This window comes from Bubalus kerabau, chromosome 4, assembly GCF_029407905.1.
Source record: "Bubalus kerabau isolate K-KA32 ecotype Philippines breed swamp buffalo chromosome 4, PCC_UOA_SB_1v2, whole genome shotgun sequence".
Classification (NCBI taxonomy): Eukaryota; Metazoa; Chordata; class Mammalia; order Artiodactyla; family Bovidae; genus Bubalus; species Bubalus kerabau.
Window position 1 is genome coordinate 35,077,704 of NC_073627.1, and position 21,322 is coordinate 35,099,025.

General features: G+C 47.8%; 1 protein-coding gene and 1 long non-coding RNA gene across 11 annotated transcripts in view; one reads left to right on the top strand and one right to left on the bottom strand.

The window, feature by feature from the left end:
* GAS7 (growth arrest specific 7) overlaps positions 1–21,322 on the top strand; it is a 212,698-nt gene that overhangs the window by 64,112 nt on the left and 127,264 nt on the right. Inside the window, exon 1 of one of the 10 annotated variants that reach the window (XM_055576539.1) lies at positions 4,071–4,454. The exons of 6 other annotated variants lie outside the window; for them this stretch is intronic. In XM_055576539.1, coding sequence (XP_055432514.1) covers positions 4,441–4,454 — 14 coding nt within the window. In that variant the 5' untranslated portion in view covers positions 4,071–4,440. Of the gene's footprint in view, positions 1–4,070; positions 4,455–9,101; positions 10,179–12,502; positions 12,604–21,322 lie in introns of those variants that run through there. 3 more of the 10 variants (XM_055576523.1, XM_055576537.1, XM_055576536.1) reach the window with 3 other exon arrangements.
* LOC129649284 (uncharacterized) lies at positions 6,533–10,046 on the bottom strand. The gene is made up of 3 exons (XR_008713068.1): positions 9,974–10,046; positions 7,628–7,840; positions 6,533–6,752 (listed from the first exon to the last, which is right to left on the bottom strand). It is a non-coding gene; the product is annotated as an uncharacterized LOC129649284 (long non-coding RNA).

The following is a 21,322-nucleotide window of genomic DNA, read 5'->3' on the forward strand; positions in this document are numbered from 1 at the left end:
AAGAGAAGATATGAAACAGTAGTGATGGGCAAGCAGGTAGGACAAGAGTTGTGTACCCACGATGGGCACCTGGGCTTGAGGACCCCAAAATGACATGGCACATGGCCAGGGAGGAGCAAAGGATATAGAAGATCTTCTTTTTAGAGGGCCTGAGGTTTGCTTCCCCAAGACACAGCTGCAGGGTGCAAAGGGTGACCGGTTGGCTGTTGGGAAGACTCCTTCCTGCTGTCTTCTCCAGGGAGGACATGGTTTGAAAGGCTTCCTGGATTGGGGAGGGGAGGTGACATTTTTGCCCCCCTCCCCGCAGGCTGCTGATGAAGTGCGGTTAGTGATGAGCCTACAGCTGTGTTTTTGCACTGCTCCACCCTCCCTCCCGTCCGCCCGTCCCACAGGGCTCCCCTCCCTCCCTCCCTTGTCCTCCCCCTGCTGGCGGGTGACTCACTCTGCTCTTGTGCAACAGCCCCGGCTCTCGGAGCAGAGTTGTTTTCCTCGGTGCATCAGCTTCCCTCCTGATTTATGTCTTTCCATTTGGGTTAATGCTTTCCACATTTGGGTCTGAAGATTAGTGTGTGGCTCAGGGCTGCAGCCACCAAAACCCCAGCGCCCTGCTTGGGTCTGGCATCGAGAAGCCAGCTAGCCAGCCAAACAGACAGCCAGACAGACAGAGGGCAGCTTGGAGCTTTACCTGGAGGCCATCCTGCCTCTGGCCAGCCTCCTTGCCTCCTGGAGAAGGCAGAGGGAGGGAGGCTCGCAGCCTCTGCACCCGGCTTGCCCAGGACTTCTGCTGTTTCCTGTGAAGGCACAGCGTGGAGGGTGCGAAGAGGTAATCGCCCGAGCCTGTGACTTCTCATCAGAGGAGCTGCATCGTTGTCGGGAAGTGAGCAGCACAAGTCATAGGGCGTGGAGAAGTGATATCTCTGTGGCTGTGAAAGCTGTCGTACAACACATTGTGTGTGTGTGTGTGTTTCTCTCTCTCTCTTCATGGAACAATAATATTACCTTCGTTGCCATGGTGGTGGTGTGGGGGTGGCTAATTGGACGCAGACCTGATACGGGCTGGTGTCCATAGTGATTATCAGACGCAGCCATGGAGCCCGCTTGCATTTGCTCCCCTAGCTTGAGAGGCTGGCGGGGCATCATTGCCATGGCAATGGGCGCCCTGGGGTAGGGTGGCACCCTGGTCCGGAAATGGACCCAGAAACCAGGGCTTAGGCAGGGGCCGGAGCAGCCCTGATCACTTCCAGTGCTGGAACACAGCCTGGGTTTGCTGAGGACCAGGGTTTAAGGAACTCCTCATCCTCCTCGGAGGCCCTGGACCACAGGGGAGCGGATGGGGCGTCTGTGGCACCGGGAGGGCCGGGGGGTTGACTGGAGGCTGCTTGCTGTGCAGCTGTTCCCCTGGGCCTGCTCACCTGGCAGGTGCCGTCTTCCCACCAAAGTTGTAGCATCCATGCAGAAGGAGGTATATGGGGTAGGTTTTAAACTCTTTGTTGAGTGTGAATCCCAGGAATGTATCTTTGTTAGTTTTATTCTTACTGGATATGTCATATATAGATGAATTCTGACATTTGATGAGCACTAAGAAATACAGCAGGCTTCCCAGGTGGTGCTAGTAGTAAAGAACCCGCCTGTTAATGCAGGAGACATGAGAGATGCAGGTTAGATCCCTAGTTCAGGAAGATCTGCTGCAGGAGGGCATGGCAACCCACTCCAGTATTCTTGCCTGAAGAATCCCATGGACAGAGGAGCCTGGCAGGCTACAGTCCATGGGGTTGCAAAGAGTCAGACATGACTGAAGTGACATGAGCACATTTTTACTGAATGGGTAATATATAGATGAATTCTGACATTTGACAAGCACTGAAAAATAGAGTGAACATTGGCCTACCTCTTACCCCGTCCTCTGCCTCTCAGTTCACCTCTCAGAAGTGAGCAAGTTATCACTTTCTTGTGGGTGTGGAGGAAATCATGCAGATGTTTGCAAATGTACATGTGTCTTTACTTCCCTTCACACTGTGATGGCTTCCTCTTCTTCACGTTGCTGCTGCTGCTGTTTTTTAAACCCTGTAACAATAAATCAATGGAAAGAGTATATTTTGTTTGTTTGTTTTTTAAAACGCCTTCCTGCCTCATTTCACCAGTGTGCCTTCCTGGAGGAATTTTCATGTCCACAGATGTCCATGGCCCTGATCTGGGCCTTGTGGGCACAGGCATGAACAGAACAAGCCAGCCCTGTTCGAATACAGCGTCTCGTGTTGTCTTTTCAATAATGAAATAAGCAGAAAATCATGATCCTTGGGCACTTAGAACTTTACCTCGCCCTGTTACAGAAAGGGAGGTGTTAGTTTTCTCTCGCCACAAATGTAGTAGTTTCACATCCCTTCCATAAATCTGAAGCGTCAAAGTCTGAGATGAGTCATGAGGTTAAAATCAGTGTCCCAAGACTGGCTTCTCCTGGGGGATCGGGGAGCGGGGGCATCCATTCCTTTCTTTTTCCATCTTCTAGAAGCTCCTTCCAGGACTTGGGGCTGCATGTCTTACTGCTTTTTCTCCCCATTTCTGGCCTCACGTTGGCTTCCTTCCCTCTTTGACCTCGTCTCCTTCTTATAAGGACCCTTGTGAGTGTATTTAGGGTCCAGCCAGATAACCTTCTCATCTCAAATTCCTTAGCTTAATTACACCTGGCACATCCCTTTTTTCTTTTTTTGGATTAAAAGATTTATTTTTTTTATTTAGCCTTTGTTTATTATTAATAAGTAAAATATTTCCATTTTAATTAATCAGCTTTCTGTGATCTACTTTAAAAGTATCTTAAACTAATTTTATCATTTTCCCACATTTATAACAATTTTTAACAGATTAAAAATTTTTTTTCCAGTTTTTTTTTTAAACTTTACATAATTGTATTAGTTTTGCCAAATATCAAAATCCCTTTTTTCTTTTTGCAAGTTCCAGAGATTAAGATGTCGCTCCATTTGGGGGCCCGTTTTTTAGCCTGCTCCAGGGGGTAGCTTTCAGTACTTGTAGAAGAGCAAGTTTGTGTGAGAGAATGTCATTAACCAAGTCGGGCCCTTCCCAGGTGTTTCCTATTGGTGGAAATGGCCAAGACTTGAACTATTCCTTGAATGTCTGATGTTCTAAATCAATGCAGCTCACTGTTTACAGTGGCCAAGACATGGACTCCTAAATGCCTGTGGACAGACGAATGGATAAAGATGTAGTACATATATACAACGGAATATGTTTCAGCCATAAAAAAAGAATAAAATCATGCCATTTGCAGCAACATGGATGGACTCAGTTCAGTTCAGTTGCTCAGTCCTGTCCAACTTTTTGTGACCCCATGGACTGCAACATGCCAGGCTTCCCTGTCCTTCACCAACTCCCAGAGCTTGCTCAAACTCATGTCCATCGAGTCAGTGATGCCATCCAACCATCTCATCCTCTGTCGTCCCCTTCTCCTCCTTCCTGCCTTCCATCTTTCCCAGCATCAGGGTGTTTTCCAATGAGTCAGTTCTTTGCATCAGGCGGCCAAAGTGTTAGAGTTTCAGCATCAGTCCTTCCAATGAATATTCAGGACTGATTTCCTTTAGGATTGACTGGTTTGATCACTTTGCAGTCGAAGGAACTCTCAAGGATGGACTAGAGATTATCATACTAAGTGAAGAAAATCAGAGACAAATACCATATATCACTTATATGTGGAATCTAGAATAGGACACAAATGAGTTTATCTACAAAAGAGAAACAGGCTCACAGATATTCGGAACAGACAAGTGGTTGCTAAGGAGTGGGGTGGGAGAGGGATGGATTGGGAGTTTGGGGTTAGCAAATGCAAACTATTATATATAGGGTGGACAAGCAACAAGGTCCTACTCTATCACATAGGGGACTATATTTAATATTCTATGATAAACCATAATGGAAAAGAATATGAAAGAAAATGTTTATATATGTATAACTATATCACTTTGCTGTACAGCAGAAATTAACACAACATTGTAAGTCAAATACACGTCAAAAAAAAGAGAAAGTGGTGCAGCTTACAGTTGGGTCTCTGCATCACCTGGGGATTGTGGGGAAAGCCCAGAGGCCCAGATCTTATCCTGTGTCCATAAGCTTTGACCTTGTGCCCTTCGTGAACTCTTCATCGACTCTGCTCCTCGGTGAAGTTTGAGAAGCACCCCTCTTAGGAGTCATCTCGGGGATGATAATGTGTGTGTGTTGGGTGCGGGGGGTGGGTATGTGTGGGAGGTGAAACGTCTTGTCTTCCGTGAGTAAGCACCGAAGCTGGGCTGCAGACAGGAAGCGCTGGAGGAGACCAGAGGAGGGGCCGGTGTCTGCAGAAGCAGCCGCCACCTGAGCCACACCTGGGAGGCAGGCGAGGGTGCGGCTGCATGGAGAAGCAGGGAGGGTGCGCCAAGCAGAGCGGAAACCTTGATGGCAGCGCAGAGGTAGGAACAGGCATGCTACCTGTGGGGACACAGAGGCCATGTAGGGCCAGAGGGACAGGAACGGGGAACTGGGCTGACAGGAGGAGCACTTGACAAGATTCACCTGCGAGTGTTTGCAGGCTCAGGATAGGGCAGAGGCAGGATTCTGTCTGCAGTCGCGGGGATGAAGGCTGGGTGGTGGCAGGGAAGGTGGAGAAAGGGTGATTTAAGAGGAAATCTGAGTGGCGTAGGTCTAACAATCAGTTAATACTAATTGAGCAGGTGTGTCAGGTGCCGGAATGCTATGAGCCAGCCGGGCAAGGTCCCTGATGTTGGAAGTCTGCTTCGGGGTGAGGAGGCGTGGGTGGGGTTGGGCAATAAGCAGACAAACCCAAATAAACAAGGAGGGCCTCAGCCCGTGGTAAATGCTGTGCAGGATTAAATTGGTTCCTGTGGTTGGAAGTGACTAAACGGTGGCTTTAGATCGGTGCTTGTGGGGGAACCTCCCACTTAAGCCGATGTCTGGATCCGGCCATGGGAACGAATTGCTGGGGGAAAGGCAAAGGTAACAACCCATGTCAAAGCCATGAGGAAGGACCAAACTTTTTCCAAGGAGCAGCTAGGACAGCGAGGTCGAAGCTTAATCTGCAGCGATGGAAATGTTCTGGTCATTTCCAGGTCATCCGTTCTTGTCATGTGGCCACCAGCCCCATGTGACAGCTCAGTACTTGAAAGGTGTCTGGGAACAGTTAGGAACCGAATTTCACATTTTATTTTAGTTGTCACTGTTTTAACTTGAAAAAAGCAACATACGTCTGGGAACCACACTGCATTGAGTGGCACAGAGCAAAGGAGGTTGGTGTGGCTGGAGGGGATGTGGTATAAAATAATGAGGGATCGGGTAGGTAGAAGGGCAGACTTTATTGCTTTGTGAATTAGGCGAGGTAGTTTGGATTTCTTTTTTCAAAGAGCAGTGCAAAGTCTTTGGATGACTTTGGTTGAGGGGATTGATGTAATCTGATGACTGTATTCTAAGTTCTCTCTGGTTGCCATGTAGAGAATAGGTTGGAGGGGATGGAGAGCCAATTTGAAGATCATTGTGATGATACAGGGAGTGGTGATGGTGCCCTGGGAAACGGGGTGGCAGCACTGGGTGGATTCGGGATGGACTTTGGAGGTGGATTGACCGGAGTTGAGAGGGATTAGATTGGGAAGGTGGAGAACTTGACCCTGGGTAGCAGCATTGTGAGAAGTCTGCCCAGAAGTCTGGCTAAGTCTCAAAGTCTGGGTAAACTGTACCCAGATCCCTGACCTGCAGAAACTGAGACCCCATGTCTGTTGTTTGAAACCACTGAGGTTTGGTTTAATTTGGTACACTGTGGGCTTCCCTGGTGGGTCATTGGTAAAGAATCTGCCTGCCAGTGCAGGAGACATGGGTTCAATCCTTGAGTTGAGACGATCCCTGGAGAAGGGAATGGCAACCCACTCTAATCTTCTTGCCAAGATAATCCCATGGACAGGGGTGCCTGGTGGGCTACAGTCCATGGAATTGCAGAGAGTCGGACATGACTGAGCACACAATACTGATACACAGTAATATTATTTATTACTAATTAATTATTATTATTTGCTTATTTGCTAGTAATTCTATTAGTAAAATAACTAGTAGAAGAGGCAAAGGCAGTGTCCTCAAAACCCTTCATCTCCTGGCTTTACTTTCCTCTATGTTGGCAGCATTTTCTAGCTTAGTCACCTCTTCAGAAAGATGCTAAAAACTCTTAGTAATTCCAAGGAAAGAGGAAAATCACTGGGCAGCTTTCCAGTGGAGCCTAGGATGGCATAGTTGAGAGGTGGGGTCATCCTAACCCCCATGGACTGTGGAAGAAATAAGAGTGATACCCAGAGGAAAATTAAGGTCAGCTGATTCCGGTGGGAGAAGAATGGAAATCTACCCGGCATGGTAACCAATGAGACGTGGCAGTGATGGAATCCTTGATGTGAGCCTGAAAGGCATTTGAGGGGACAGGTCCAGCTCTCAGGCAGAGAGGGAACTGAATGGCTGGTGTCATCAACATCAAGGGAACAGTCTCATGGTGTAAAGGCAACAGCTGCAAGGAGCTCGGGGAATGAGGTCGTGGGAAGTGGTGATCCCTGCGTTAACTGTGTGTGAGATTTGGTGTGCCCGTGTCCACTCAAGGACATTAAGAAGAGAAAATGGCAGTGAGATGCCAGGCAGGCAGATAGGGACCATTCTTTTGAAAAGTCCAGCAGCCAGATTTTGTTCCTCTGTGCTAATAGGCGAGGTTGCCAGTTGCAGGCCTGGAAATATAATGAAATTAATCACAAAAAGGCAAGGCTGCCAGGAACCATATACATCACTTGTTTCATCATCTGTTAAACCTGAATTATTCCCCCAAGACTTCTTTTAACCTAAAGTTTCCGTTTCCTCCTTCTGAGCCTTCAGAACTCCTAACAAGAAGGGGAATAGCTGCCTCTTTTCCTCCCTCTTTCCTGGTCACATGTGAAGGTGCTAAGGAGCTAGATTAATAATAAGCTGAGAATATTCCTCCAGCCCTGCAGGAGTGAAGAGAGAAGTCCTGGCCCTGTCCTGTCCCCATCATGTGTCTTTTGGTATGAAGTGGAGCCTGATTGTGAGTTTGGGAGGAAGTTAGCTGTCAGGTTTGAGCAATGCTTGGTTTGTGAGAGAACAAAGATTTCTCAGGAAATAAGGTTGGGCAGAGGCCATCACATGGACTGGCCACAGGGAGACTAATTTTGTAAAAGTCATGAAGATGCAGCTTTGTTTTTTTTTTTAACATTTTATTTTGTGTTGGGATGTAACTAATTCACACTGTTTTGGTAGTTTTAGGTGCACAGCAGAGAGTCATACATAGACGTGTATCCATTGTCCCCCAAACTCCCCTCCCATCCAGGCTGCCACATAACACTGAGCAGAGTTCCCTGTGTTATACAGTAGGTCCTTGTTGGTTATCCATTTTAAATATAGCTGTGTATAGATGTCCATCCCAAACTCCCTAACTATCCCATCCCCCCCATTCTCCCCCTCCCCACAGCCATAAGTTCTTTCTCTAAGTCTGTGAGTCTGTTTTGTAAGGAAGTTCATCTTTGTATCATTTCTTTTTAGATTCCACATATAAGGGATGTCATACACTATTTCTCCTTCTCTGACTTACTTCACTCAATATGACAATCTCTAGGTCCATCCACGTAGATGAAGCTTTCTTTTCAAGACCAAGTGTTATATGCAGACACAATGGCACTGTTGTAACTGCCTGGGATGGCTCGCTTCCCTGTAGTATCAGGTGTATTCCATAGAGCAAGCGTGCAAAGTGTTAGAGGGTTCACTTCATGCCTGACCATCCAACTTGGCCACCTGAGCAAGAATACTGGGGGAGACATAAATTGGAAGAGGAATTAAGAACTCCAATTCATCCCTCACTTCCAGCCTCCACACGGAGAGAGGCTGACTGCCTCTGCCAAATCCACTCCAGGCCAGTGGAAAGATGCCCCTCTCAGGTCACTTGACACTGTGACCCAGTTTAGACTTCTCACCAGCCAGAGACGCAAAGTCCCCGCCTGCTCCGGCTGCCCCCTTCAGCCTGTGTGATGGTTGGAAACCTGGCAGGGCTTTCTGCATCACCTTTCCTGGAGCTCCGAGGGAATGCGTCCTGGCCTTGCAGGGGCTGGTGGGGCAGGCACTGTTTGGTAAACAGGGGTGGGACTGGGGGAGAGGGGGAACTGGACGGGCGGGTCCCCAACTCCCTCTGCTTTTTTCCAATGACTCACAGGCTGTGATGCTGGAAGGGGCCTCTGGGATAGATCATCTGCTCCAGCAGGCTTATTTCACAAGCGCGATTTCAGAAACAGGGCTCAGGGAAGGTCCCAGAGCAGTGAGTGTATGGGGAGGGGGACGTGGGATCCATCACTCGTGTCCACTCATGTCCACTCCCAGGGCCACGTGTGCCCCTCAAGGCCCCACATGTGCCCTTATTTATTTAGACCCTGATGCTGGGAAAGATTGAAGGCAAGAGGAGAAGAGAGTGGCAGAGGATGAGATGGTTAGATAGTATCACCTACTCAGTGGACATGAATTTGGGCAAACTCCAGGAGATAGTGGGGGACAGAGGAGTCTGGCCTACTGCAGTTCACGGGGTCGCAGAGTCGGACACAACTTAGCAACTGGACAACAACATACATATATATGGCAGGGATGGGGTAGGAATGGAGTTTGGTTTTGGACATGTTGAATTTGAGGTGTCAGTGGCCTGTGTTTCTGAAGCAAAATGTGGTTTATCAGACTTCCCTGGTAGTCCAGTGGTTAAGAGTCTGCCTGCCAATGCAGGAGACTTGGGTTCAATCCCTGGGTCAAGAAGATCCCCTGGAGGAGAAAATGGCAACCCACTCCAGTGTTTTTGCCTGGAAAAGCCCGTGGACAGAGGAGCCTGGCAGGTCTACAGTCCATGGGGTCGCAGAGAGTCAGACACGACTTAGCGACTAAACAACAAGGTTCTGTATTCTCAGAATAGAGGGTAATAGGAGTTGCTGTTTTCAATGAGGTCGACAGGAAGGGTCTCCAGTTGTGAACGTTTGAACAGAGACCCGAATAAAATCAGGGAACAAACCTGTGGGGTCTGAGAAGTGTGTTGTGTGGGGTGGGGAGGAAAATGCATGGGCCAAGAGTGGACAGGCCCTTCATTGGGTCTGGAATAGAGGAAGATAGGAAGGTGGGAAAGATTTGACTGGAGGCATGACATGATTTCTTTTAAAGACTGAGATGAAATTCACCAAACCTAAAATTAACCTTTTAAACTGTAAAATTCACTGATCCTTAAGTGTATTTGCAATATTGTGTGACCATCTCCTCAGTCTAGTCCCAAAACATCTTCAGCAACCCCAAAGGAGACCTTGTACCCTTACACATTCATTGCTCATCGCCCCCATCCATCCCTCCCCGCCGTTTGACGCTCATGGTCTTTAAAGACTTTTTTTTAACTATCTTCTTTTTCTGAATGGTGGGAGGAATTTCTTTTGGCTTTAGGGTAGGAATGGTGCTTGCCTTGAGCAGGTGGCTTGTTTTATCCTAAGGACCCTTTAGCCAAACACATTTCCCTCTTTTCTCTGGCTGCAAAGCTCCATGCCAGATTTGGGGACCACCCCTTCTAGTGCGGAGAGATTGGACTGGAGAGGTCCCTGACCACAGCCAGACCGCATCTTATTTTTCCTGCTCCAATTTTCTCTATCCACTTTGGCGCTCCCAGGGTCTGGACCAGGGAAACGGATCATGGGAACTTTCACTAATTCTCTCCCCTCCACTCCATCCTCCCAGCTTCTCCCCGCTCTGAAATCAGACGTGCTGCACTTGACCTCCCTGCCTCGGGGTTTTGTGTCCACACCACGTGTCCCCCCCACTGCCAGCGTGGAAATCAACAGCTCCAGAAATAGCATGCGTGGCAGCCCGCCCTGGGTCATTAGGGTGATTTATTTCTCTGTTAGAGACGCCGGACTGGGTGAGGATTTACCTTGAGTCCCTTCATTGCGCTGGGCTGAGCCTTGTGAAAAGAAGCTCGGTAATTAGGGCCGCGTGGAGCCTCCCTCAGCCCAGCCTGTGCGGGTTTAATGAGAGTCAGCCAGAGGCCAGGGAGCTTCATGTTGGCACACGTGGTCCCCATCTCCTGAACTCTCATTGACTCAACTTAGGGGCCCAGAGGACCGGACTGTTAAGAGGTGAGTGAGGAGGTTGCCAGCAGCTGGGTTCCCTGGGACCTTGAACCCCTGCTCCATCCTCCTTCCGACCCCAGCCCACCTTCTTGGTGCCCCTAACAGAACCTCAGTTTCGCTGGCTCAGTAATGTATTCTCCCCACCACCTTTCTTTTTTAAAGCAGCACAAGCCTCTCCTTCACACTCTTTAATGTTACTGAAATTGTACCTGGTGCAATTGTGCCTTGACAGCAAGGTGGGGGACATCTGCTCTGGGTGAAGCCCCAGCCTCCCTTTTGATCCAGCCCATCAGGATTTTATTCTCTCTCCTCCTTCTGGATATACTCCCTAACAGGCGGATGCATTTCTTATTTTCAGTTATTTTCTTATTAGAGGATGCTTAGGGCCCTGGCGGGGCAGGCTTCCCTGGTGCCTCAGGAGTAAAGAATCCGCCTGTCAATGCAGGAGATACAGGCTCAATCCCTGGGTTGGGAAGTCCCCTGGAGGAGAAAATGGTAACCCACTCCAGTATTCTTGCCTGGGAAACCCTATGGATAGAGGGGCCTGGCAGGCTACAACCCATGGGGTCGCAAAGACTCAGACACATCTGAGTAACTGAACACCATCACATCATCAAGGGCCTGTGGATTTTAGAACTCAGGGACCTCAGACTTCAGCCCTTCTTCCATTTCTGAGCTGTAAAGGGGTCATCGTTTCTGAGCTCAGCGGTGGTGGGCTGACTGCCTTCTGAGATCTTAGGCTTGCTGAGTCCATCCTCTTCACAATGATGAAGGCTTCGGAACTGTTTGAGAGAGCTGTTCAGAAAGGCCTCTTCATTGTTTCATTCATTCATCATCCATCATGATTCAGTGAATCTTTATTGAATGTCTTCAGTGTGCAAGGCATGTCTACTGGATGCAGTGTAGACACCCAGCATGGGCACCTGGCCCCTGCATCCCAGGGACCAACAAGCTCATTGCCAAGCAGGGACAAGTCCATGCCACGCTCCAGCATCAGCCTTTTCTGGCAAGTGTTATTGACATGGTGATGATACTTAGTGCCTCTCAAAAAGCATCCTGGCCCACTTCTTCCCTGGTGATCCCATCTTCCGGGAGACATGTGCCTGCTCAGCAGAAATCAGGGCAGTTTGTGTATACAACACCACCCCCACCCCCCGACACACACACACAAACACAAGCTACCCAGGGAGGCCAGGCCCTGCTCCCTCTGCAATCTGGGCGGGTGGAATGTTTCCTTCATGGATAGTTTCTTTTGGGAGTTTTCCCATGCATACCTGAACCTCTTTATGGACTCTCCTAAAACTAAGTGGGAATCACAGTTGTTCCCTTCGTTTAGAGGGCAGGGGGAAACCTTTCATGTAACTGTTCCCCGTATCTGCTTGTGCCTTGGGGAGGTCCTTTGTTAAATTGACAGAACCATTTTTGGTTATTTGGGAGCCACTGAAGGATTTCCAGGTTAGTCTGAGGGGATCCTTGTAGCTTCTAGGCCTCCTCTGCCTGCAAAGGCCTCTAGAACTGGGATCTCTTGGGAATCTATGCTACAGCTCTGACCCTCTCACTCCATGCCCCTATCTGTTCTGTAGTTCAAGTAGCTTTGATTCATGCTGAGATCCTGCCTGACCCCCCAGCAGATCTCTTAGTGCACCCATCAGGATCCGTGAAGAAGCTTTGGTCTGAAACTGGATTTCTGCACCAACCACAGTTATTACTGATTTCATCAGCTTGTGCAACCTGAGTTGATTCACTTTTCCCATCATGTTTAACGGGCTTCCCTGGTGACTCAGATGATAAAGAATCTGCCTGCAATGTGGGAGACCCAGGTTCGATCCCTGGGTTGGGAAGATCCCCCAGAGAAGGGACTGGCAACCCACCCCAGTATTCTTGCCTGCAGAATTCCATGGACAGAGGAGCCTGGCAGGCTGCAGGCCATGGGGTCACAAAGAGTCAGACACGACTGAGCGTCTAACACTTGGTTTTAACTGAAACTCTGCTCCTATCCCCTCTGTGTAGAGAGCCCAGAATAAATTCAGGTTCCTTATGATGGTTTGAGAGCAGGGATGGTGCCAGGTATTGCAAATCCTGTGCCAAAGCCGAGGAAACGTGATCCCTGCTCTCAGAGCCTCAGAGGGACACGTTGAGACCCTGTTTACCCGTCCTCCCTGCTGCAGAGTGTAAGCATTCTCAGCTGATTAGCTAATGACTTAGGACTGGGCTAGTGCGATGCCAAAAACGTGAGTCACTCACTTACAGGTATGGGCAGCAGTGCGCATGTTCTGTTGCCATGGGAACGTGAACATGTATTCATCTCCAAGCAGAAAGCATTTACTTCCACTCCTCAGGGATGTGGATGGTTCCCACATTGTTCCCCGGGCATGTCTGTTCTCCCTAAGGCTGCAGCGTCTTCACCCCATCCACTGTGACACTTTTCTGGGTGAGTGTCCTGACCCAGTGAATGCATTGCCCCACCCCCAGCCCTTCTACTTTGTCGGTACAGCCAACATCCCATTGTGCCTCTGATACGCAAGTTGAAGTCCCAGTGACCTAATTGTAAAGCAGGAGAAGCAGGAATGTTTTCTTGAGGCCAGACAGCCTGATGAGGTGATAGGAGCCAGACTTTAAAGTTTGAACAGATTTGGCTCAGGTTCTGGCGCTGTCACTTATGAGCCGTGTAACCTTGAAAAAATATTTTTCTTCCTCTTCCGTGTCCTCATAGATAAAGGGGGGTTAATCCCTATGTTGGACTTCCTGGGTGGCTCAGTGGTAAAGAATCCACCTGCAGTTCAGGAGGCACGGGGTTCAATCCCTGGGTCAGGAACATCCCCTGGAGAAGGGAATGGCTACCCACTCCAGTATTCTTGCCTAGAGAATTCCATGGACAGAGGAGCCTGGCAGGCTGCAGTCCATGGGATCACTAAGGGTCGGACACAACTTAGCAACTAAACACCACCACCACCATCAACAAATCCCTGTATTACCAGGTTGTGGGAAGGATGAAATGAAAGCATGTCAGTCTGCTTCGTGCGTCACTGAGTACATTTTCTTATTCTGTGTCCCAGCACCCTGGGGTGAAGCAGTGACACTGAGTACCCTGAGGCATTATCTCGGGCTTCCCAGGTGGCGCTAGTGGTAAAGAACCCATCTGTCAATGCAGGAGACTTAAGAGACGCAGGTTCGATCCCGGGTCAGGAAGATCCCCTGGAGAAGGAAATGGCAACCCACTCCAGTATTCTTGCCTGGAGAATCCAGTGGACAGTGGAGCCTGGCAGGCTGTAATCCATAGGGTTGCACAGAGTTGGACGCTGCTGAAGTGACTGAGCACACCACACCCAGGGACATCCTGGAGCATTCAAAACTGGACTGTGGGCTTCGCCTACCTTATGCTGGTTGGGTGATCTGTCATACGGGGTTCTTTGGTCACAAACTTCAGAAACCAATTCTTCGATGTCAGCAAAGTGAAATGTATTACAAAGATTCTGGAAGCTCACAGGATGGACAGGAGGCTGGGGATATCTTTTGAAAGCAGATAGAAACCAAGATGCTCCGCTGTGTGGGGCCAGGAGGTAGGACTGATAGGAATAACTTTAGAGTGGGACTGATAGGAATAACCTTAGAGCGAACAGAGCGTGGTCAGGTGTGCTTGGTCGTTAAGGGGGAAACCCCGTGCGTCTCTCCAGGTGTCAGCAGAGAGCACCTGGTGGCAAGCACACCTTTGCCCAGTGAAAGTGGGAGGAGCTCCCACTGACATCCCTTAGGGCTTATAGAGGGAGGGCTGGCACCTGGATTCAGAGATCCATGGACAAAGTCCCTAGTAGGAGTGCCTTTTTTCCCACAAAAAAGAAAAGAAAAAGTACAATGGTGTTAAGGTTTGGGTAAAGGACACTTGGCAGCTTAAGCAACAAATGTCTGCAGCAGTGATCTTGGACAACTTTCACTGCTTTCCTGAAAATGAGAGACTTGAACTTGATAATCTCAAAGGACCCTTGGGTTTCTAATAGGACTGCTGCAGTGATGAAATAGCTTTCCACGGGAAAGGATAGGATTTAGCATTAGGCGCCTTCTTAGTTCTTTGTTTTTCTCCTAAAGCCTCCTGCTCTGCAAGATATGCAGTTAATGACCAATATTTTCTAAAACCCACTTAGTTTTAACCAAAAAAAGAAGTTATATGTATCTACTATATCCCTATTTTAAAAATCAACTATAATTTATATATTTTACCATAAAGTATATAATTTACCATAAGTGTATCATGAAAAAAGTGAAAGTGTTAGTCGCTCAGTCCGAGTCTTTACAGCCCCATGGAATGTAGCACGCCAGCCTCCTCTGTGTATGGAATTCTCTAGGCAAGAATCTGGAGTGGGTTGCCATGCCCTTCTCCAGGGGATCTTCCCAACCCAGAGATGGAACCCGGGTCTCCTGCCTTGCTTCTCCTGACTTCCCTGGTGGCTCAGACGGTAAAGAGTCTGCCTGCAATGAGGGCGTTCCATCCCTGGGTCGGGAAGATCCCCTGGAGGAGGAAATGGCAACCCACTAGTGTTCTTGACTGGAGAATCCCATGGACAGAGGAACCTGGCGGGCTACAGTCCATCAGGGTCACAAAGAGTCAGACACGACTGAGCGACTAAGCACAGCATTGCAGGCAGATTATTTACTGTCTGAGCCACCAGAGAAGCCCAAATGTATCATAATTTTACCATAAATAAATAAAATGTACTGTAAGGTATTATTTACCATAAAATTCACCCATTCTCATGATATAGGTCAGTGACTTGACAAATATATACACCTGTATAACTGCCATTCCAATTGATGTCTGGAACATTGTTCTGAAAAGTTCTCTCTTACCCATTTGCAATCAGTTTTTCTCCTATTCATCTCCTCAGGTCACCTCTACCTTCTACCCTATAGTTTAGTTTTGCTTATTCTAGGATTTCACAGAAATGGATCATGTGGTTTGTACCCTTGAATCTTGGCTTTGTACCCTTGAAGTTTGGCTTCCTTGAAGAGGATAAGGTCTGAGATTTAGCCATATTGTATCAGTTGTTGATTCCGTTTTATTGCTTAGTAGAATTTCATTGGTTGACCATATTCGTAGAACCAAACTTAACCCATTTGTCAATTGATGGACATTTGGGATGTTTCCAGCTTTTAGCTATTATGAGTAATTCTCCGAACTTTTGTATGTAAGTCTTTCAGACATGTTTTCATTTCTCTGGTGTAAATACCTAGGAGTGAAATTGTTGGATCATATGGTCAGTGTATGTTTATATAAGAAACGGCAAAACTAGTTTCTGCACTTCACTCGTCACTCACAGCAACATATGAGCTTTCAGTTGTCCTAGGTCCTTGCCAAGATTTTTTTTTAACATTCTAGTGAGTATGAAGTGGTTTCTCATTGCACTTTCAACTTGTGTTTTCCTGAGGGTTAATGATGTTGAACATTTTTCCTGTGCTTATCACCATCTCTGGATTCGACAGGTATCAACACTTGCCAAATGTCAGTTAGAAATACCACATTCAGTTCAGTTGCTCAGCCATGTCCAACTCTTTGTGACCCCATGGACTGCAGCACTCCAGGCTTCCCTGTCCATCACCATCTTCCGGAGCTTGCTCAAACTCATGTCCATCGAGTCAGTGATGCCATCCAGCCATCTCATCCTCTGTTGTCCCCTTCTCCTCCTGCCCTCAATCTTTCCCAGCATCGGGGTCTTTTCCAAGGAGTCAGTTCTTCACATCAGGTGGCCACAGTATGGAGTTTCAGCTTCAACATCAGTCCTTCCAATGAATATTCAGGACTGATTTCCTTTAGAATTGACTGGTTGGATATCTTTGCAGTCCAACTGACTCTCAGTAGTCTTCTCCAACACCACAGTTCAAAAGCGTCAATTCTTGGGCGCTCAGCTTTCTTTATAGTCCAACTCTCACATCCATACATGACTACTGGAAAAGCCATAACTCTGACTAGATAGATCTTTGTCGGCAGAGTAATGTCTCTGCCTTTTCATACACTGTCTAGGTTGCTCATAGCTTTTCTCCCCAGGAGCAAGCGTCTTTTAATTTCATGGCTGCAGTCACCATGTGCAGTGATTTTGGAGCCCAAGAAAATAAAGTCTGTCCCTGTTTCCATTGTTTCTCCATTTATCTGCCATGGAATGATGGGACCAGATGCCATGATCTTAGTTTTTTGAATGTTGAGTTTTAAGCCAGCTTTTTCACTCTCCTCTTTCACTTTCATCAAGAGGTTCTTTAGTTGCTTTTCACTTTCTGCCATAAGGGTGGTGTCATCTGCGTATCTGAGGTTATTGAATTCTCTCCCAACAGTCTTGATTCCAGCTTGCGCTTCCTCCAACCTGGCATTTTGCATGATGTATTTGGCAGGGTGACAACATACAGGGTGACAATAACACATTCCTCGGCATTAAAAAAAAAAATCCCACGTGTTCCTCCAGTTCTATTCCCCTTTCTCCTTGTCTCTGCAGAGGTAACCACTCTTCTGTGGTTGGTGCCTCTTTTCCATGAACATGTTTAAACTTTTTATTACCATGTATGCATCTACAGGGGCTTCCCTGGTGGCTCAGCAGTAAAGAATCCGCCCGCCAATGCAGAAGACGTGGATTTGATCTCTGGGTCAGGAAGATCCCCTGGAGAAGGAAATGGCAACCCACTCCAGTATTCTTGCCTGGAAGATCCCATGGGTAGAGGAGTCTGGCGGGCCACAACCCATGTGATCACAAAAAATCGGACATGACTAAGAGACTAAACCACAACAACAGCATGCATCTGCAGTAAACATTTCCTAATGTCTTATGTCTTTTGAAACTTACATGAAATATAGTTCTCTTGGTGGGATTGGCTCTCTTCACGCTTGTTTTTGAAGTTTATCCAGGTCAGTGTGTGTAGACCTGGTTTTTTCTAGCACATGCATATCTCATAGTTGATTCCTGTGGGTGGACTTTTTAGATTATTAGAAACAACTGTACGTTTCTCCTTGTGCACTTCTGTGAGTATTCCTCTGAAGCAGGTAGACACCTAGAAGATTATCTGGGTCTCAGTATGTACCTTGGGATTTGGCCACTTGGGATTTTGTATTTTTCAAAGAGGTTTTGCAAATATACACGTAATGCTACTCACAGAGTATACAATATCCACTCCCCTTGCCAAGAGAGCACACTTATTTTTGCCATCTGAACGTGTGAAATATTGCACCTCAGATTTAACTTGTGTTTGTTTTCCCTTCATTGCTGGTGAGGTTGTGTATATTTTCATATGTGTGTTTGCTTTCAGATTTCCTCTCCTGTGCATATCCTATTCACACCCTGCTCACTTTTCCATCATGCTGTCTTCTAAGCCTTGCTTTTTCATATTTTTTAAATGGTATATTTTGTTATGTGGCATTTAAAAATTGTGATCTAGTCAAATGCATGTATTAACTGCATAGACTGTTTAGGAAAACTTTTTTTTATTGAGGGTGTAAGATGGTCCTCCCATCCCCAGAATTTGCTAATGTGTATTTAGGATTTTTACACCTGTGCTCTGTGAGGTTAAGAGGTAGGTTTTTAATTCTTACTTTGTTTTCCTTTGAAGATTGGTTTCAGAGTATTCTAGAAGGAATTGATTGTTTTTCTATTTCTGGTAGAGATGGTGTAATTGTTGCCTTTCCCTTGAAGGTTTAAGAGAACTTCGTCAGTAAAACCACATAAACCCATTATTGTTTTTTAAGGTAGATTGTAAACCGCAGAATCGATTCCTTTGAAGGTTATGGATCTACTCAGGTTTTCTATTTCCTCTTGAGTCAATTTGAAATTTTTCTGAAAAATGATCAGTGGCAGGAGATAGCAAAAAGTCAGGCGGTTCCAGGACTTGTGAGAAAGCAGCACCTTCTGCCGACTCAAATTCCACACACCTAGGTCAGCTGAGGAGATCAAAGGGAAAGCACTGCAGGGCTTTGTATTATTCAGAAGGAGAAAAGAGTTATCAATTAACTGTGTGCTTGAAGTCAAGTGTACATGTAAAAAATGTCAGTGTAACCACCTAAATAGTATAAATAGACTATAAATACCAAGTTTGTGGGTTGGAGGGAAAATAAAATGCAGTCCATCCAACAGAATGCAAGCAGGAGGGAGCAGAAACCATAAAGCAAAAAGCCTGGTAAATAGAAAGCATGTCATTACGATGGCCTGCAGGCAGCATCTTCTCCTAAGATGCCTTTCTGGACCCCTCGGTTTTTCCTCTTAGCACTGCGCCCATCCGTCACCCTGTGCCATGACTGCCCGTCTGCCATCTTTCTCTCTTTACAGAAGGCAGACTCTTCCCAGAACCTGACTGGGTCATGTATTTGCTGCTGCTCGGTACCTGACATATAGTAGGTGCCCACTCGGTGTTAGAACGAGCCTGGCAAACAATTTAATAAGTAAGTGAACAGATGGGCAAATAAATCTGGAAAGGTTACTCTATCAAGTTTAGTGGCTGTGGGGAGACATTTTAATCAGCGATTGCCTTAGTTGATCTGTGAGTGGGGAACTGAGGAAGTAGCTGGAGCCAAGGATTTGACCGGGGGTAGGAATCAGCGTGAGATGCCTAAACGGGACAAGAAGTGAAAGTCGTGTCCAGCTGTTTGCGACCCCATGGACTGTAGCCTGCCAGGGTCTTCTGTCCATGGAATTCTCCAGGCAAGAATACTGGATTGGGTAGCCATTCCCTTCTCCAGAGGATCTTCCCAATTCAGGGATCGAACCTGGATCTCTTACATTGCAGGTGGATTCTTTACTGTCTGAGCCTAAATTGAAACCACCTTTAAAGTCTTCATTCAGCTGTCTGTGTGGCTGTTACATACTTCAGTATGTGGTTAGTACCTTGAGAGGTACCTTATGCAGCCGACAAAGAGCCTCTGCTGCAAATAAGAGTTTCCCAAACATGAACCAGAGCATGGGTCACCTGGGGCGCTTAGCAGAAAGCAGATTTTGATGCAGGAAGTCAGAGGAGGGTCCTGAATGCTGTGTTCCTAACCAGCTCACTGTGGCTGGTGTGTGGACTGGGCTTTTTGGAGCAAGGGTTCATGCTGTCATCTTGTCATCTACACCTTGGCTTTCCCCAGGGCCTCGGGGACAACAGAGGAACTCTAGACTTAAGAGAACAGGTTCAAACGAAAACCATTCTGACTTCTAGGATTGTTATCAGTGACCCTGAAAGAGCCCAGCCCACGCTGGCTGGGGAGGGGTAGCAGCTAGCCTCAAGCTGTGTTTCATCCTCTTCCCCATTTTCCTGTTTCTCAGGCTGAGCCACTGGGCCTGTTAGGACACGTCGGATCCTGGGAAGCCCTCATCTTTGTGATTCACATGTCACTTGTCACTGTTCTCCAGCCCTGCCACACTTAATCTGAGCAATCAAAATCCCATTTCCTTGCCTCATTCCTGCGAGCCTTCACCTTGCTGTCACTAGGGTCCCCGGCCAGGGAGGGTCTCCTAAATCTCCATTTTGCTGCCCACCCTGGGTGAGACTATGTCACTCTGCACCCTTGGAATCATAACACAGCCTGGGAACTGTGACACCCTGTCAACCAGCTCACTTCTTTTTAGCCCCTCTCCCCCTTTTTAGAGAAATGGCACAAAACCAGTGGGCAGGTAAGCCAGTAATGCACCAGTCCTAGGGCCAGACAATCCATGCACGTTGGTCCGTCCCCAAGCCTCTGTCCACAGTCTCCCCCCGCCCCACCCCTGGAAACAGTGCTGGCAAGCGGTCCACTCTTTTCTTTGCTTTATGCTCATTATCTGCTCCCATGGATCCAGGAGGCTGGTGGACAGAAAGATCATTCTATCAGTAAATGATGGAACTTGGGGTTTCTCTGGGCATGGGGTAGCTCCAGGACTTTACAGGAAGGGTGTTGTAAGCCAGAAGAACCTCTTAGCTAGCAAGAAAATCGAAACTTGAATGCCTCTGGGGCTGTTCCCAGACTGTGGGCAGAAGAGCCCTCCCCACCAGCTTCTCTAGCGCACTCCTGGTCCTCAGTGAGCTTTAGCCTTTGGCTTTTCCCAGGATGGGCAGAGGTGATGCTGCCCTGAGAGGAGGCCCAGGATGACCATGCCGGCCAGCATCACGGTTGTGGAACAGATGATGGTCAAAGCAGGCTGCATGCTGGCTTTGCGTCCCAGGGCCCCAGCCTTTCCTATTATTAACCTTGGCTGAGCAAGCTGTAGACCAGGTCGTGTCTGCTACCGGCCCCCATGAGGCAGGTGGTGGCCACAGAGTCATCCGAGCAGCTCTGTTGGCTGCATGTTAGAATCACCTTTGAGCTTGCAAGGCAGCCATCTCCAGGTGTCTCCCTGAGACATCCTGTTTCATGGGCCAGGGGATTCCTGGGCGTGCAGGTGGCTATAAAGCTCCCAGATGGGGAATTTCCTGGTGGCCACTGTCACTGCCATGACCCCAATTGAGGAACCGAGTTCCCACAAGCTGTGTGGCGCAGCCAAAAATAAATTAAAAAAAAAAAAAAAACAAAAAACTCCCAGGTGATTTTCATGGGCAGCCAGGCTGAAAACCACTGCTTTCGAGGATGACGGGGAAGATTTTCTTCATCCTGTAAGGACAGATTTTGAACGGCCCTGTTGAGTTTTCATGAGATGACTGCAGTCTTTTTTTTTCATGGGATATTTCCTGGTTTTAGGTAGGCCCCTGACCTGCAGGCCAAGCCCTCACCTCTCTGGCACAAACACCTGTTGGGCGGGCCCCCACCTCTCCAGCTCTCTGCTCACAGGCTGTTCACCGCACGTGTGGGGGAGTAATCTGCCTTCGGCTGTTTCCTATTCTTGTTCTTGGCTTCAGACTCAGAGCCCAGCTCCACAGAAATAATGGTACTGAGCCCAGTCTCTGGGCACTTCCCACTACCCCCACAACAACCCTACTGGGTTCGTATGATTTTTGATCCTGTGCCTCAGATGTGGAAAGTCATTTGGCCAGGGGGATGGTGGAGCCAGGATTTGAATCTGGGTCTGTTTTCCTCATCAGCCCAAGCTCTTAGCCATCCCCACTGCCTTTCTATGCTTGGGGTTCCCGCCTGCTGCCTCTGGATGGTTTCTGAGTGGGACCCTCTGTTTCTGATTGGATGGCTCCTTAAAGCCTTTGGTTGGGTTGGACCAGAAGATCATGTGGTGTTGCGG